Below are 16422 nucleotides of genomic sequence, written 5' to 3'. Positions count from 1 at the left end.
ACTATAGTAAACATAACAAACTTACAATATATCAGTGACCTCTAAGGTGGAGTTTGACGATAGATTGGAGGCCTGGAGACAGACCTTAGAGTCGAAAGATTTCAGGTTGAGCAGGACTAAGACTGAGAATATGGACGGCAAGTTCAGTGACGCAGCTCATGAGGCGGATGTGGAAGTGGATTGATACAAAGGCCATCCCCGCGCAAAGAAGCTTCAAATATCTTGGGTCAAAAGGATGGCAAGATTGACGAGAATGTTACACATCGTAATAGAGCGGGGTGGGTAAAACGAAGGCTCGCGTCCCATGTACTGTGTGATAAGAAGGTGTCACCGAGACAAAAGGTAAGTTCTATAGGGTGGTTGTTAGACCAACTATGTTGTATGGGGCAGAGTGTTAACCAGTCAAGAATCCACACATTCAAAAGATAAGCGTAGCAACAAGTAGAACAGAGAGTGTTGTTGGTGAATGTGCCTGAGAGCATTCAAGAGGAAATATCTTTTTTACAGGAGCATTGAGACAAATACAAAGATTACAGCAAAACATTCAAATAGATGCAAAATCACCCCTAACTGCATATCCCCAGGCAAAATCTGGACCTACTCTTCTGCATAAATTAAAGGGAACTACCAACAGAACATTCGGTGTACCTCTTCTGCACGCAAGGTCCAGTACTGATCATTTATGTTCTCAATCCTTTCAGTAGGTGGAAAAATCTGCAAAATAAATGTGGATGATATGTTACAAATGCTACCAAGAAGCAAAGCTGAGAAGCATGATACTGCATGTCCTTTCATGAGTTCTTATCTACTTCAGAATGCATCAAACTGTTTGTGTGTGTTAATGTGTGTTGTCCTGTGTGTTTATATCTGTCTGTCTGTCCATCTGTATATATGTAATGTATGTCAGGCATGGGCACACAGACATGCACAACTCTACTGTTCAGCACTTTATAAGATTCAAAGATCATTAAGAAAACAAAGGGTAATCGTGTAACACTCCAACAGCAACTCTATCTGCACATTGAAGCATTTTCAGAAGACACGGAACTACAGCAGAAGGAAGTTATGCAACATAAATGGTACCTTATATATCTTGTGATAGAAAACTTCCAGCAACCTCAGTTCAGCATCTGGATGCGACAATTCAACCTATTCCATACCATGAAACAAGATCAGCAAAAACATCTAACAGAAATAGATCTTAATGAAATGAATTTCTAGCAATGTATTTATCAGAGAACCTTCCAATAAAATAGGTTATGAGATGACATCTCAATGTGGACATCAGCTAGTTCTCTCTAAATTAGACTTAGTATGGTTGGGGCAAGACATGAAATGTTTTTCCTACTTTTCTTCCTAGTTTCTACTTTCAGGTAGGCATCACAACTTTTATATCGAGGCATCACACTTTATAGCAATAGAAAATTCAAAAGTACCTTTGTCTTAAGATGATTAAGGACATCATCTACAGTACTTTGTTTTGGCAATCTAATAGCATGGATTGTCACCTGAAAATGAACAGCCCAAGATTTTATATAAGAGTGTAGGAGACTGTATAAACCCTTATCAAAGGGCACTCTGCATAAAATGTATAAAGTATGTGCCACACTTACTTCATATCTTGCAGCATTATAAAAGGCAACTTTGAGAGTTTTTAAGCACTGTAGCTCTGGTAATGGAATATCGAGGACTTCATAATACAAAATGTCTGAAGTCTATCCAAAGAGGAGGGATGGTAAGCAAAATGTAGTCGCTGGTAAATAACTAAGAGGCACAAGATTATATTTACATAGAAAAGTTTCAATTAGCCCTAACCAGAGTAGACACTGTTCCTACATTACCTGATTATAGTGAACAAGCATTTCCATAAGACGATCCACTCCTCGATACTTTATTGGCTGAGGTTTTGGCTGCTGTGAGTAGCAGTTATGTGGTGTAAGCCTTATTTTTGATGGGTCATCCAAGCAGAGATGGCGAGCCAAGCTTTCCACCACTTCATCATAGTTGTTCTGCTTTGACCTAGAGTTTGTTTATCGCCAATGAATTAACCAATACAGGAAAAAGCTTCTCATTAACTTACTGAAACAGATACATACAACTCAAGACTAAAATCCTCCTCCTTGGGTTTGTCCAATGAGCGGAAGCGAACAACCTGGGAGCAATCACATGGAAAACTTTTATCTTAGCTATCAAGACACACAAAATATTCAGAGCTCTTTTGAAACTTAATACAAATGAAACAGTGTCACGTAAACTGAAACAAAAGTGAGTGCGATGGAGTAAAGGCAGGAGTACTACCAAAGGTACTGCATTGATCAAAGGGAAACAATTCTATTTCAGAGAGATAACTACTAATCTAGCTCCAAGAGGCAACATGACAAAACAAGGTGCAACAAATACCTGGCGATTGTGCACATACTCTAAAAATGAAGGAACATCAGGATATCGATATTGTTCACTACTTTGACTTCGAAGGTGTTTCTGAAAGCAAATAATGTCCCCATCTTCAAGCTGCAAAAAGCAGAGGAGTATCATACAACAAATACAGCAGAAGAAATGAAAAACAGAACAACTGAAAGCAATTGGCCACGCCAGAGAACGTGTAACAGTATATAGATGGCAAGTAATAGCATGTACCTGACTGCTAGAAAATGTTAGCTTCCAGTCAATAGGTTCACACATCACATTGGGTTCAAATTTTATTTCCTGTCAATAAAACATGATATTAAGCACAACCTGAAGCTACCTATATTACTACTGCAGGTTAACATACTGGTAGCGAGATAAGAAAAAAACTTACCTCAAAGAGTTCAATCTCTTCATCAGGTGAAAAGCCAGCCAACTCATTTAGCTTGGTCAATATCTCCAGTGGCTTGCCACTGCCTTTTACAAAGAGCCGCCCAACATACCTGATAACAAGAAGGAAAACCAAGTAAAGAATAGACAAAGCCCCATTACTGAATGGCCACTTATATACAGACACCAAAATACGTGGACACTGATATCACAAGTTTCATTAAAAATTTGAATTGCTCCCTACGACAGATTTTACAGATCGAGGATTCAGCAATTAACTAATGTTTTTCATGACTATAAGACCTCTAACAAACTCTATTTAATGTCTACATCAAGTGCAAAAAATTGCATAGACTGCAATGAAACTGCAGTAGTCTTTTACCCACAGTAATCTCAGGTTAAAGAAGTCTTTTACCCACAGTAATCTCAGGTTAATTAAACATCTGTGTTACAGGAGTTAGATGTCCACCATGTTGAACAGTCTGACATCAAGCTGTTAGAACCTTAGTCGCTATGCGAACACTTAACACGAGACTAAAGCATTAGTGGTTTATGAATCAGTCATCAAGGATCTTAGCCAGACGGGGAGCTGCTGCATAAGCACTTTGCCCGCAGGTTGCCTGATCGGACTTGACAAATTATCATTGTCACATTTCATATATCTACCATGTCTGCAGGCTCTAAGAATGAGAAGAAGATGCACTTCCCATTTTTTATTTTTGATAACCAGTGATACACTTTCCAATTAGAGATGATATTTAGAGATCCCAAATTAGAAAAGCATAGAAACAACAACTCTTTTAAGACACGGATTTCAACCTATAGAGGCAAGAAGAAATACCTTATCTCCTCTTTTAAAGGGTCATACAGTTTGAAAAATAGAAGAATATCTTCTTTGGTCTTCTCAGGTGGAGGACAAGGTTGCAAATCCTGCAACAATAACACAACTCAAAAAGTGCAAAACATAAAACTTGATATACACAAAAGTACACCACCTGCCCCAACGAAAATTCCAAGTGTGGACCCTAAACAGGAAAATGAGTAGGCAATATTCCATTACCAGGCCAACTTCAACTTCCAAATAAAGTTTTAGCTCAGCGTTATTTGTTTTATTAGAGACCTCTCTCAATTGTCCAACCTGAAATACATTGCGCAAGATCATAAGCACCAAGTCAATCAAGCACCAATCTTGGTAATTCGACAGACGAAAAATACCACCACCAACAACAATCCCAGACAGTGGCGGATGCAGGATTTCAATTCAAGGGGTTCAACATATAAAGAAATAAGCAAATGAAAATCAAAGCAGACGCCCGTTAAATTTTAACCCGGCTTATTTGTCCTTTTAACGTTTCTTTCCATTTTTTTTCTATACAGTCGAGCCTTTTTTTAAAATATCATATTTTTTTTACTTTCACTTTGTAGTGTCCTTTATTTTAAACTTTCTATTTTTTCTTTCAAATTAATACCCCTCAAAAAATAAGCTTCTTAAAAAAAGTGCGAGTATTGAATTATTCATATCATAATATATTTTTTGAAATTGATTAAAAAAATAAAAAATATTATGATATTAATAATTTAATACTTACACTTTTTTAAGAATAACATATTTTTAGTACTCAATAATAATAGTAATAATAATAAAGATATTGAACAACATCGATATATATTAATATGTAGAATGATAAAAATATAGTTGAAAAGAACGCATGATGTAACTCGATAAATAATATATAAAATTTAATAAAACGAGATATGCATAGTGTATTATTTCTTTTCTTTTGGTTGAAAAGTGTGTTAATATTGAAAATCAGTTAGAAATTATAGAAATGTAGCTAGGACTTTAAATTAGCATGCGAGCATGAAAAAGAGAGAATTGAAATATTTATCATTCCAATTATATAAAAAATATATACAAAATATTTTAAATACAATATGTAAACTTGAGAAATATAAAAATAATAATTAATTATTAAGTAAATAACAAATACACAAAAATGAGTTAAATTCCCCGATTGCTCATTTCAGAGTGAGAAAGGCCCAAGCCCAAATCATTAAATAGAAAAGGGAGTGAGAAACTTTTAAAAGTTAAAAAAAAGAGGGTTTGAGCGAGTTTCGATCTCGCGACCTCAACTATAAATTGAACTACCTTGACCGCTGAGCCACTGTTTTCAATTGTTCTAAGGGGGTTCATTAAAGGGTATATATCCGCAATATTCAAATTTAACCTTCTATATAAAACGTAATTTTTCGATTGAGGGGGCTCGGGTGAACCCCCTCACTCCCACGTAGCTCCGCCCCTAATCCTAGTGTGTTCCCACAAGTAGGGTCTGGGGAGGGTAGAGAGTAGGTAGACCTTATCCCTACCTTTGAGAAGGTAGAGAGGCCGTTTCCGAAAGACCCTCGGCTGCGCAAACGGTAGACAAAGTACCATTCATAGTAAACTAAACATCTGAACATAAGTGATTAAAATAACTGCAGCAGTTCTTAAACAATTATCGACTTGATAAGGTAGGATGGTTGCTGCATGAACCTATCATCCTGGGATGATTAATACCTCCGCTTCACAAGACTAAATCTCTTACATTAGGATTAAAGGAGTCTTATGATGCTCATCCCGGCAATTTTTCAACAATCAAAAAGGACTAGTCACCTTATTAATAATAAAAATGAAAAAAAGAGGATGAGGCCTCATTTGTTTGAACTTAATGAATGTCTTAATCTTAATCATTCAAATCTCAGTCATTAAGTGTGTTTGTTTTTCTTATTTTACAACTGTGTAATGGGTTTGAATAGGTCTAAATGATCAAGATCTATAACAAAGTCTTAATATAATTAAAATGTCTAAAAAAATTCTACAAAAATGACAATTCACCTACTCCATCTACTTTCACCCACCACCCACAACCACCATTTCAACCACAACTACCACTACCACCTACCATCCACAATCACCATCCTCAACCCAACCACAACCACCACCACTGTCAATCACCAAAATCAATCACCATCACCATTAGTTATTATTTGCAATCATCACCACTAATCATTATTACATTCATTAGTCCTTATCGATAATTACCACCATTAGTCAATATTATATATCTCTAACCACCATTAGTTATTAATATCATTTCACTACTAGTTATTAGTCTCCACCACCAACAACCATGGTTAATCACTACTACAACCACTATACCAAAAGATACTACCCATAATAACTATCAATAGTCAATATCATCCCAAATCGACACCACAAAATCACCATCGTTAGTCATTACCACCACCAATTGCCATATAAATTTCAAGATATTTTATTAATATAATATTAGATCAATTTAGTATTTTCTTTGAATTTTATATTTATTATTTTTAAACAAAGACAAATTTATACATTCAGATGTTGTGAAAACAAACAGTCTTTAACTATTTAGTATTCAGATCTTAATGCACATCTTAATATGCATGTGTATTCAGATTCAACTTTCTAAATCTTAATAAACCTCTTAATATTCAAATGTGCATTCAGATTCAAGACGTTTTAATCTTAATGAAAAAAAATGAGGTCTGAATCAACTTAATGCATCCCCATCTCACATCCAAAGACAGGATGAGATGATGATTCATATTTCATCCTGATGTCTCCTCATCCACTCTCATCATGCTAATTGTCAAGAAATGGACTTTAGGCCTAACTTAACTACAAAACTAGTTTTTGAGAAGAGGATTGTCCAAGAGGGAAGACCATATAAGAAAACGAGAGGCCATACCTTCAACCAATGTAGGTAACACGCTGCTTAGGGCTAGAGAATTGGAGCATGGAAAACATAACATTGAACAAACTCAACATTGAGTAAGCCAAAAATAACGATGGGTCTAATAGCATGTAAAGGAAATGGAACTTGGATCTAACTGTCCAAAAGCTAGCTCATCACTCATGACCATGTAAAAAGAAAACGGCCCATACCATCAACCAATGTGGGAAATACTAACACAAACCATGTCAATCTTTCCACATCCAAATAGGATGAGTCATATTTATTGGAAAGAGAAAGGTTAATCATTTTGTTCACATCCAAAGACCGCATGAGATATGACTCACCATGATGTCACTGCAACCCGTCTCATCACACAAATCAAACATACTCTAAAAGGGAAGCTATAATGTAAGAAGTTCCAACCACTGATTATCCACAAACGCATGTTTTTATGTCCCTTTTTCCTAAGAGGGAAAGGACGGAAGAAGAAGGAGAAATCGGCTATGGACAAAAATAAACCGCAAAGAGTATCCAGACACTCAATAAATTCTGCTTACACACTCAATTTTGCAGCGCAAGACAAGGTCTAGGAGAGAAGCTCATAATCAATTTTAGGATAGCAGATTTAAGATCACCACAAAAATACATCTGTTACTGACCGACTCAAGGAAGCATACTACGTTTTATCAACATGCAGAAGGAAGATAAGAAATGTCCCACATAAGGAAATATGTATTTCACAGCGAAACAACGGAAGCAACAAAAAAAACAAATGACTAGCATTATTAGGTATAAATGGCATTAAAAAGAAAAGGTGCATGGTGCAAACAGTAATCCCTAATTGTTGTTTTCTAGCCATTTACAACTACTACAATTCAATAGATACAGATAACATATCACTACACTAACAAATCACGTGAAACGCATGCTTGATCTAAGCATGATGTTCTTTGCTTGTGCAATTACTGGGCATTCCCTTGAATGATTTGCTGCAACTGTCTATGAAAGTATTGATTCATTATTTCTCTCTTAGTCTGTTTCTCGAAAATCCTTTTTTTAGCCAAATTTTTATTTCTACTAAATGTCAATCAAATTGTACTGATAGATGGCATGGAGAGTAATACGTGTCCCGGGATCTTTTGATCAGTATGTCGATGCAAGCAGAATAGCAGAAGTGTTTGGAAAGCTAGTGCGGTTTAAATATGGCAGTTGCTCACTACTTGAAAACAGAGGACACTTTCTAGAATCTGGATACAACTGCAGTGCTAATTCTTAATTCAGCTCCACAGAACACAACAGAAAGGTAAACAGTCAGACAACTTACAGACTGAACTTCCTCTTGAGGTGTCAATGGTCGATTAGGCCGATATGTGTGGTTTTGTCGTTTTGCCCATAGCCAATACCGCTGAAATTGCACGGGTATACCCAATACCTTAGCAACCTCCTCCTGAAAGAGACTTACCATTAAATAATAACTAACATAAGAGGTAAAAAAGTTGACCAAATACAGATAAATAGGCTATAACTGTTTGGCTTAGCATACAGCATACAAAAAGCTGAAACATCATATTCCAGCCATCAGATTCCATTTTTTCGAGAATCATTCACCTAAATTTGCAATCAGAATCTGAAGTTTATCTTTAAACTCAAGGTTAGATATTAAAATCACAACACCAAATATACATCCCATTACCCATATTTCAGAAGACAAAAAAGTGGCTCATGAACCTCCATTGTTAGTACTTGGATTCAAAGAGTATATGTTCTTGTTGAATTATGTTAGCACATCATCTAAAAGCCTATATTGTTTGAGATGGGACACTTTTGTCCTATTGTTTTATGCATGCAACATGCCCCTTCAATTGTGGACCTAATTCTTTTTCTAGGGCCCAAGTTTTTTCTTGAGCCAAGCACATGAGAATGTTTTATTCAAGAGTACCTGTGCGACTCAAAATCAGAACTTTTGCCAGCTTTGATACCATATTTAATCATGTAACTACCCAATCTAAAAAATGAAGTTGTGCAAGAGGAGATATTTCTAGTTATGTTCGTAATTCTGAAGCATATTTATGCAGTATCTACATATTATGCTTCAGAAGAGCAACCAAAACAGCAATGACAATGCAAATTTTCAAAATCTGTACAAAAATAATTTTTTTGTATGTGAATATGTACAAAAATAAATTGCAAAACAATACCTTGAATTGTGTAAATGCCATCTGTTTCTGGATACGGAAACTGTGGACTTTATCATGATCCACAAGATCAAAATAAATCTCCTTCCCAATTTGTTCACCAAGGTCTTCATCACGAGCAACCTAAATATATAACAAGAGTATTTTCAGTAATGCTTCCAAATTACAAAGATGCAAGCGGGAAGGAATAGAGACTAGGTTTTAAAGGAAACCTTGATGATAGTATAAAGGTGAGCCTCTGCTTTTTCCTTTCTCTTTTGCTCCTTTTCATCTTGCTCTTTCTTTAGCCTTACCTGCAATATAATGTTAGACAGAAGATGACGCAATTCAACCATATTATCATAAATTAAATGGACAGAGTAAATGTAGCACACACACCCTGAGATGCTCTGCAATGTCCTTTTCGTCCACATTGCAGATAATCTTTTCTTTGTCACTTTCACGAATATAAACAAGCATATATGCGTTTGAATATTTTGTAAATTTGAATGGTGAATTGTTGAACGCAGGGTTTGCATGAGGCAACTGTTGCAAGAAGTGGAGAATGAGAATGAATATCGGCAAAAATAATGCACATGCATATAACTTAAAGGACAGCAAGAATTGGAAACATACCTCCTCCTCACCACCATATTGCTCTTCCAAAGCCCTCTTTGGATCTTCTTTTGTCACACGCTCATCATCAAATTTAAACCTAAAAGATAGTCAATCATAAAAATCAAGACAGGCAGCAGAAACCAGAAAAATTGTCCCAGGGAAGTGAAATACCTATAAACAATGATCCAAGGGCAACTGCTGCCCAAAATCTATAATGCATCTTTTTATTTCGAAATAAAAAGGCCAATATAATAAATTATATCACCTTAAAGATGATAAAATTTTCCTTCTGATGACCCAGAGTAAGTGAGAGAACACTAAAAATAACATGGCACAGAAAAACCAAAGAAATAAAGGATAAAGAAATGTGTCTACTGACTGCAACACAATACATACCATTGATCAGAGAGCGTTGGTCTGATATAAGCATAATAATGTCCCCCGTGGACCCCACCACTGTGAACCAAAACACTGAAAACAAAAATAAAAGGATCAAATAAAACTCATTACCTAGACTTCCTGTTATTCAGAAATCTATGTCAAGTATACAAAGATAAAATAAAAAATATCAGTCTCGACTGAAAAAACAAACCCATGTAGCTTTCTTTCACAGCAGAAGCAGAAAATATCAAACTACAACGCAGAATAGAGGAAGGACAGATGATAACAACATCAGAATTGCAAAAGCAGCTAATTGAGGGCGAGGAAAGGGAGAGGGGAAGTGGGGGAGACGAAAAAGAAGGGTGCTAATTTCCATTTAGGCAGCATCATCCAATTATGTAGGTTCTTGAATTCCCCACTGCTCTAATCAAACAAAAATAGTGAAATAATATTTAAAATCAGTCCTCTCATGGATAGGACACTAAGAACTCCAGCTGTGTAATCTCCTATTAGGAGCACAGAGAGCATGGACTTACCTCTGAGCAATCGTGATACTAAGCTTTGAGTGTGTAGCATAATTAGCAGCAGGATTACATTCAAGATTAAGCACCATTAAAAATATACATGTATTAAACCATGAGGTAGAAGTGTTTGAATCTCTATCATAAACTTTGCCCTTTGCAGGCATTAAAACAAGGTTAAAAATTTAGGTGGATTACACAATGTAAATCCAATGCCAAGTTTTAAATCCTACTATCATTCAGGCAAAAGCAATTCATGTCCACATTAGCATATCCCTTGCATGATGACCATTGAAAATAAAACAATTAATGTACAGTAAACCAACTCGGAAGAAGATACACAATAGGCAGAGGCCATACCCCATGAACGAAAACTAAAAACTTGCTAAGGGGTAAAAAACCTTGATTCACAGTGGAAGGACTCTATTTCCTAATTTACACATTTACCCAAGAAACAATGCTGTCCTGTAAAATGTTCTGAGTGAAATCCAAAGTGATGGAATGAGACAGTAAGAGTCTTTCCTATAGCTACCATTGCAGTGTTATTAAGAGTCTTCAAATGGGAAGTTCGCAAAGAAGAAATAATATAATCCCAATTGACAAAGGGAATTAAGAAGAGATTATATTTCTCGACAGATGGCTGATTTTGCACCACCGAACCATGGGAAATTAAGTTGTGAGAACTAAGAAGCAATCTTACTATGTCTCAGAAACTTAAGAGCCTGTGGCACATCTAATTTAAATGAGCCACATTGTCAAGTAAAAGTTAATTGGACAAGGAAAACAGCAAAGAATTATGCATAACCGAAGGCAGAAAAGGAAGAAGTAAACAGAATGATATAATGTGGCTCTTATGATTAGATGATTCAAATCTGTATGCAAAAATGGGTAGATCTGACCCGCTCAACTAATCAGAAGCATAAAGTAAATTAACCAAAAGAGAAATTTTTCAACATGAAGAATGTGAGATGATAAAGGAATTCTCTTAACGCAACCACATGACAGAAGTAAGATCACATCCCCAAATGGCAAGAAAAAGAGCATTAAGAAAATAGAAAATCATTTATGCTTCATTGGAGAAAAAAGATTGATACCTATGAAGAGTATAGAGATTCCGAACGCTTCGATCTGCATCAGGAGATAAATATTTTCCATTCTCTCTATCAAGATCGAGTTGTAAAGGAAACTCGTATCTGTCATTTATCTATTTAACAAATTCAAAAAGAGAATCAGTAATTACCATCACATGGAAACATACAGTTTTGATTAGAGATGGGAGAAAGATACAAATCATATCTTCACAAAGCTACTAAAAGAGAAATCATATCTTCATAAAGCTACTAAAAGAGTGATCCCGAGATGAGTTGATTCCTTACCCTCAAAAATAATATCGAGCAAAGATAAAGTAAAAGACAAGACAGTGATAGACTGAAAGTGTCGGCCTAGTAAAAACAAGGCTCCTGATATTGTCCTACACTACTTTCAGCTCCCATTGTAACTTTTTATTTCTTTATTTACCTTTAGGTTTGTTTTTTTTATGAGTTCAAGTCTTCTCTAGTTTCTTTCTTAACAGAATATGCTGAAAAGTTAAGAGTTAAGACTTAGTTTAGGACTGACAAGGGAGACTCCCACATTCATTTCCATCTCCTTTTTAAGCTTATTCAGATATATTGGCATTAAGAGTTAATTAGTTTAGTCACATACATGATACACCTTCTTTAGTCACTGACTGATTACTCTAGGTTAATGATTAAGGAAGCAATGAAATAGGACGTACCACATAAGGTAGAATAACTGGAAAAAACCATGACTTCAGACGTTTTCTAAGCACCCAAGGGTGTCACATAGAGCTCAATGAAGCTGGGATGCACAATCGAAGAGATCAATATTCAAAAATCTCAGTACAGGCAGGAAGTTAAAAAAAGGGATAATTATAGTAGATGGCCATTCGGTCATTTTAATTACCAAAAAAAGGGTCATTCAGTGTATATCCATGTACATTCGGTGTATATTCATGTATACTCAGTGTATATTTCATGTATAGAATGTATCATAATGTATATTCAGTGTATAGGTCATGGATAAGTAATCTATATTGTATAGTCAGTGTATACTTTCTATGACTTTTGGCAAGCTATATTGTATAGTCACCGTATATTTCCTATGATTTTTGGCTATTTTTTATGTAAATAAAATATGGCTATATTTGTTGTAAACTAATTAGTTTATTATATATATTTGAAATTGTCCCAAAAAAAACTAGCTAATTTATTCTCATCTGTCTCTCTCTTGTTAAACAGAGTTACCCAGTGTTTCTACCAGTGGAAAGTAGCACGTACTCAGTGAATTAGTCAAGGTTTTTGCATGTTGGACGGGACAACACCACTATCACAAGAGAGAAAGCATATGTTTTCTACATAACTGGCTTGCATATGGGTTTAGAAAACACTAGACTCAGCATAATAAAATAAAGCACTTACTCCACTTGGCTACACCTATACAATCATGTGAGGAATCAGTTCTATAGTCTCTTTTTTCATAGGCATGAAGAATCTATTTTATACATAGACCACATGAGAGTAATAAATTAAATACCTTGACCATAGTATCCCGTGCAAAATCATATTCAAAACGTTTTAACTGAAGCTGAAGAACAGGGGGAAAGTCAACAAAAAGGACACCTTTCCGAGCATCCTGAAAAATGGAAGTTCAGGTAAGTAGCAACAAAGATAACAGATACAATTATCCTTCTCAAAAAAATAAAACAGAGACCATAATACTAATAAGCAACCAACAACAACCTCGTTTTGTTTCTCTTCTTATCTTTTTCTTTCTTTTTTTTTTTGATAAATACAAAAAGGTAAAGAAGTGCTGCTTTTGATATCATATGTTGTGGTGTGCTAAAGAGGTTGAGTAACAGCTCTGACTTGGGAAATGTGCTCACACTCTCTTTCCTAATTTTTCCAGCGAAACCTCTCAAAGGTTTAGCCTCTTTTAGTATGGGTGATAGGGTGTGTTTCTTTATTTCTAGCGATAAGTCTTTTGAATTAATTGATATTAGTGAAGGTCCATTCAGGTGGTTCTTGTTCACAGCGTTCAGCAGTCAGTTTATAAGTAAGATCAAGATCGACGAAGACATTCTCAGATGGGTCTGCAGTGTAATGAAGTTAGCATCCAGAGGTGTCGGGGACCTCTACAGAAGATGGGGTCGACTGAAGGAAGGAGATTTATTAGAGTTTATCAGAATTTTAACTCTTATGGGAGATTTCTTCTAGTCGAAACAACAAGGGGCCAGAGAAAGTCATCCATCATTATCCCGGAGATAGATTACAATGTGGGGTGGAGCGAAGTGGCCGACAAAATTATCAGATCACTGGGTGAACTAGTAAAGCCAGACCTTCAAAAGTTTATCGTCCCGGGGAAATCATTCGTAGCTGCTGCTAACATCCAGAAATGGCCGGAAATAAATTTTCAGTCGCGCGCTCTAAGCCGGTGGAATTAGAACACTATTTGCAACATTGCCTTGTTGGTACTTTTAATGATCCCTTCAGCTCAAGCCAAATCCAGCAGTCATCCATCAGTGGTTCTTGAAAAGATGGAAGATAACGGCTGGGCTGCGTGTCTCTCAACTTGCCCACAATCAGATGCTATTTGAATTTCCATCAAGGCAAGAAGCGGAAAGGGTTATAGTGGGCGAATGGTTTTGGAATGGGAGAAGACTTTCACTGGAATGGTGGTCCCCAGAAGCAGGTACAGAGAACCTGAAAGCAGACGTAGCAGCAAATCAGAGATGGACTATGGTTTTTGGTATCCCTCTTCATGCTTGGTCTGAAAGCACTATGAAATATATTGGGGATTGTTGCGGTGGATACTAAGAAGAGGAGTCATATTCTTTGGGCTTGCATCTGTATTCCGGCAAGAACTCACGATCACCCTGGTAAGATCGATCTGAAAATAGGAGATAGATCTTTCGAGATTTCCATAGTCGCCGATGCCTTCTCCAAGTAGCGCCGGTGATTTTAAGAGTCAGGGTTATAACCAGCGGTCCAAGCAGTCACTTGCATTGAAATCCATGCAGTCAAGGAATTTAAATTTCAAATCAGATGAGGACATTAGGGTTGGGCCTAATGAAAATTTTGAATTCAGGCCGAATGAAGGAAAAGGCCCAGTACAAACCTAATTCTTCACTGTCTCTTTTATACAAGGAGGAAAAAGGAGAAGTCACATATTATTAATAAAGGGGAGGAAAAATTAAAAGGGTGGAAACCTAAAGGGCCGGCCCATCTCAAAGCTGAAGCTAACTCTACTAATTTTCCTCAATCTCAAACACAAGTTGTAGGAGGCTCAGATTCCTTCATGTCTCAGAAGCCACAATTGGTTCTCTCAGAGCATGCAAACTTTGTGGACGAGTGCGAAGGATTTGCTGATGACGATGCTGATTCCATGCGACCCTTACCTCGTCTGTCTCTTCCTCCTCTCCACTCAGAATTTCCAATGGGATGCTCTGAAGTTTCAGGCCCCTCATCACCAGCCAGCAGTGATACTTTGTCTTTACCTTGGTACAATGACAATCGGGAAGAGCAGCAAGTTATCTCAAATCCGACAGTCATCGAAACATCTCATTGGACCAAGATTGTTATGTCCAAAGCCTGCAAAGCTTTTGGGGTCAACTCAGTTGGATTTGAGCACGAAATTTTCGAGATGATCTTGCGAATGGAACAGAAAAGAAAATTACAGTTGCAGCAGACAAAGGGGAAAGATAAACAGAAGAAACCAAAGGAAAGGGGTGAAATTGTGGCAAAGCAATTGGAGTCTAAGTTGCTCGGACTCGGGTGCGGGTGACCGAGATGGATGCGAATCCGAGAGTCGGATTCGGTAAAATCTAAATTTTAAGATTCGGGGATACGAATCCGAGTATGGATACGGGTGCGGGGATTCGCCTAAAAGTATTCAATATTATAAAAATATAGTTATAAAGATAAGGATATTCTTCCTCTCAGGAAAGAAAAAAAAAGTCATTCAAGACCTTCCACCAACTCTCCTTACAGATCATTGTTACCATAAGTCGGAACACAACCGCTTGAATATTTAGCATCTCTCTGTTTAGCTTGAAACATGAAGCAACGAATGTTGACCAAGAGAAAAAGTATCTTGGTTAAAGTATCTGATGTAGGTTGACCGAATCCCACACGTATCCTTCACCCGTCTGCTGTATCTAATAAGGGTTGTCCATGGACTCTTGGTCAAAGTATCTGATGTGGGTTGACCGAATCTCACACGTATCCCGCACCCGCCTTGTGTCGACACAGGTGCGGCAGCAAAAATAAAGAGTCCACGCAACTTAGATTGGAGTGCACTTTAAATTATGAGAAGGGAGAGGGGTCAAACAGGGGAAGGTTTCACAAGGCTTTCTATGAATGAAAGCAAAAATTATTGGCTGGAATGTCAGGGGGCTTAGTGATATAAGCAAAAGAAGCACCATCAACCTACTTGTTCAGAAATGGAAACCCGATATTTTGTGTTTACAAGAAACTAAAACAGAGTGTTGTTCTATGGAAATGGCAAGGCATATTTGGGGTTCTAGATGGGTCAAATGGGTTGAATTGAAAGCGAGTGGTACCAGGAGAGGCATAATTGTTATGTGGGACAAGAGACAATGGAAATGCTTAGACTCTTATCGGGGGGGGGGGGGGACACACCATCAATGCCATGTTAGAGTGTTTACAAGTGGACTTCAGATTCTGTTTCTCTGGGGTGTATGGTCCTCACACAAACCTGGAAAGGTTGGATTCGTGGGATGAGCTGGCTGCCATAAGAGGCTTATGGGCTGAATGTTGGGTCATAGGTGGTGACTTCAATGTATGTAGATTTGAACATGAGAGACATAATTGTATAAGGAGATCAAGCGCAATGAAGATTTTCTGACTTTATTCAGGACATGGGTTTGGTTGATCTACCTTTACATGGTGCTGCTTACACTTGGACCAGGGGAGAGGACTCTTTACAGGCATCTAAAATTGATAGATTTCTGATCTCCCCTGAATGGAATGAATTATTTGGCTCAGTGAAGCAGGTGGCTTTACCAAGGGTCGTCTCTGATTATAGGCCCTTAGCTTTGGAAAGCGGTGATTGGACTTCTGACCCTTCATACTTCAAATTTGAAAATATGTGGTT

The 16422-nt window shown here is 37.0% G+C and overlaps 1 protein-coding gene across 3 annotated transcripts in view; it reads right to left on the bottom strand.

Annotated features, from left to right (window-relative positions):
- The window catches only part of LOC129900452 (ubiquitin C-terminal hydrolase 12-like), a 31585-nt gene that overhangs the window by 3162 nt on the left and 12001 nt on the right, over positions 1–16422 (bottom strand). For all 3 annotated transcript variants that reach the window (XM_055975427.1, XM_055975435.1, XM_055975443.1), the window contains exons 9-27: positions 12844–12942; positions 11343–11452; positions 9743–9817; positions 9365–9443; positions 9128–9274; positions 8962–9042; positions 8753–8872; positions 7879–8001; positions 3857–3934; positions 3638–3726; positions 2801–2909; positions 2638–2706; positions 2401–2511; positions 2097–2152; positions 1842–2019; positions 1614–1715; positions 1437–1508; positions 1084–1149; positions 649–714 (exon numbers count right to left, since the gene is read on the bottom strand). In XM_055975427.1, coding sequence (XP_055831402.1) covers positions 649–714; positions 1084–1149; positions 1437–1508; positions 1614–1715; positions 1842–2019; positions 2097–2152; positions 2401–2511; positions 2638–2706; positions 2801–2909; positions 3638–3726; positions 3857–3934; positions 7879–8001; positions 8753–8872; positions 8962–9042; positions 9128–9274; positions 9365–9443; positions 9743–9817; positions 11343–11452; positions 12844–12942 — 1830 coding nt within the window. The remainder of the gene's footprint in view (positions 1–648; positions 715–1083; positions 1150–1436; positions 1509–1613; positions 1716–1841; positions 2020–2096; positions 2153–2400; positions 2512–2637; positions 2707–2800; positions 2910–3637; positions 3727–3856; positions 3935–7878; positions 8002–8752; positions 8873–8961; positions 9043–9127; positions 9275–9364; positions 9444–9742; positions 9818–11342; positions 11453–12843; positions 12943–16422) is intronic.

Source organism: Solanum dulcamara, chromosome 1 (assembly GCF_947179165.1).
Source record: "Solanum dulcamara chromosome 1, daSolDulc1.2, whole genome shotgun sequence".
Taxonomy (NCBI): Eukaryota; Viridiplantae; Streptophyta; class Magnoliopsida; order Solanales; family Solanaceae; genus Solanum; species Solanum dulcamara.
The sequence above is the reverse complement of the archived record's forward strand: the minus strand, read 5'-3'. Positions and strand labels throughout refer to the sequence as shown.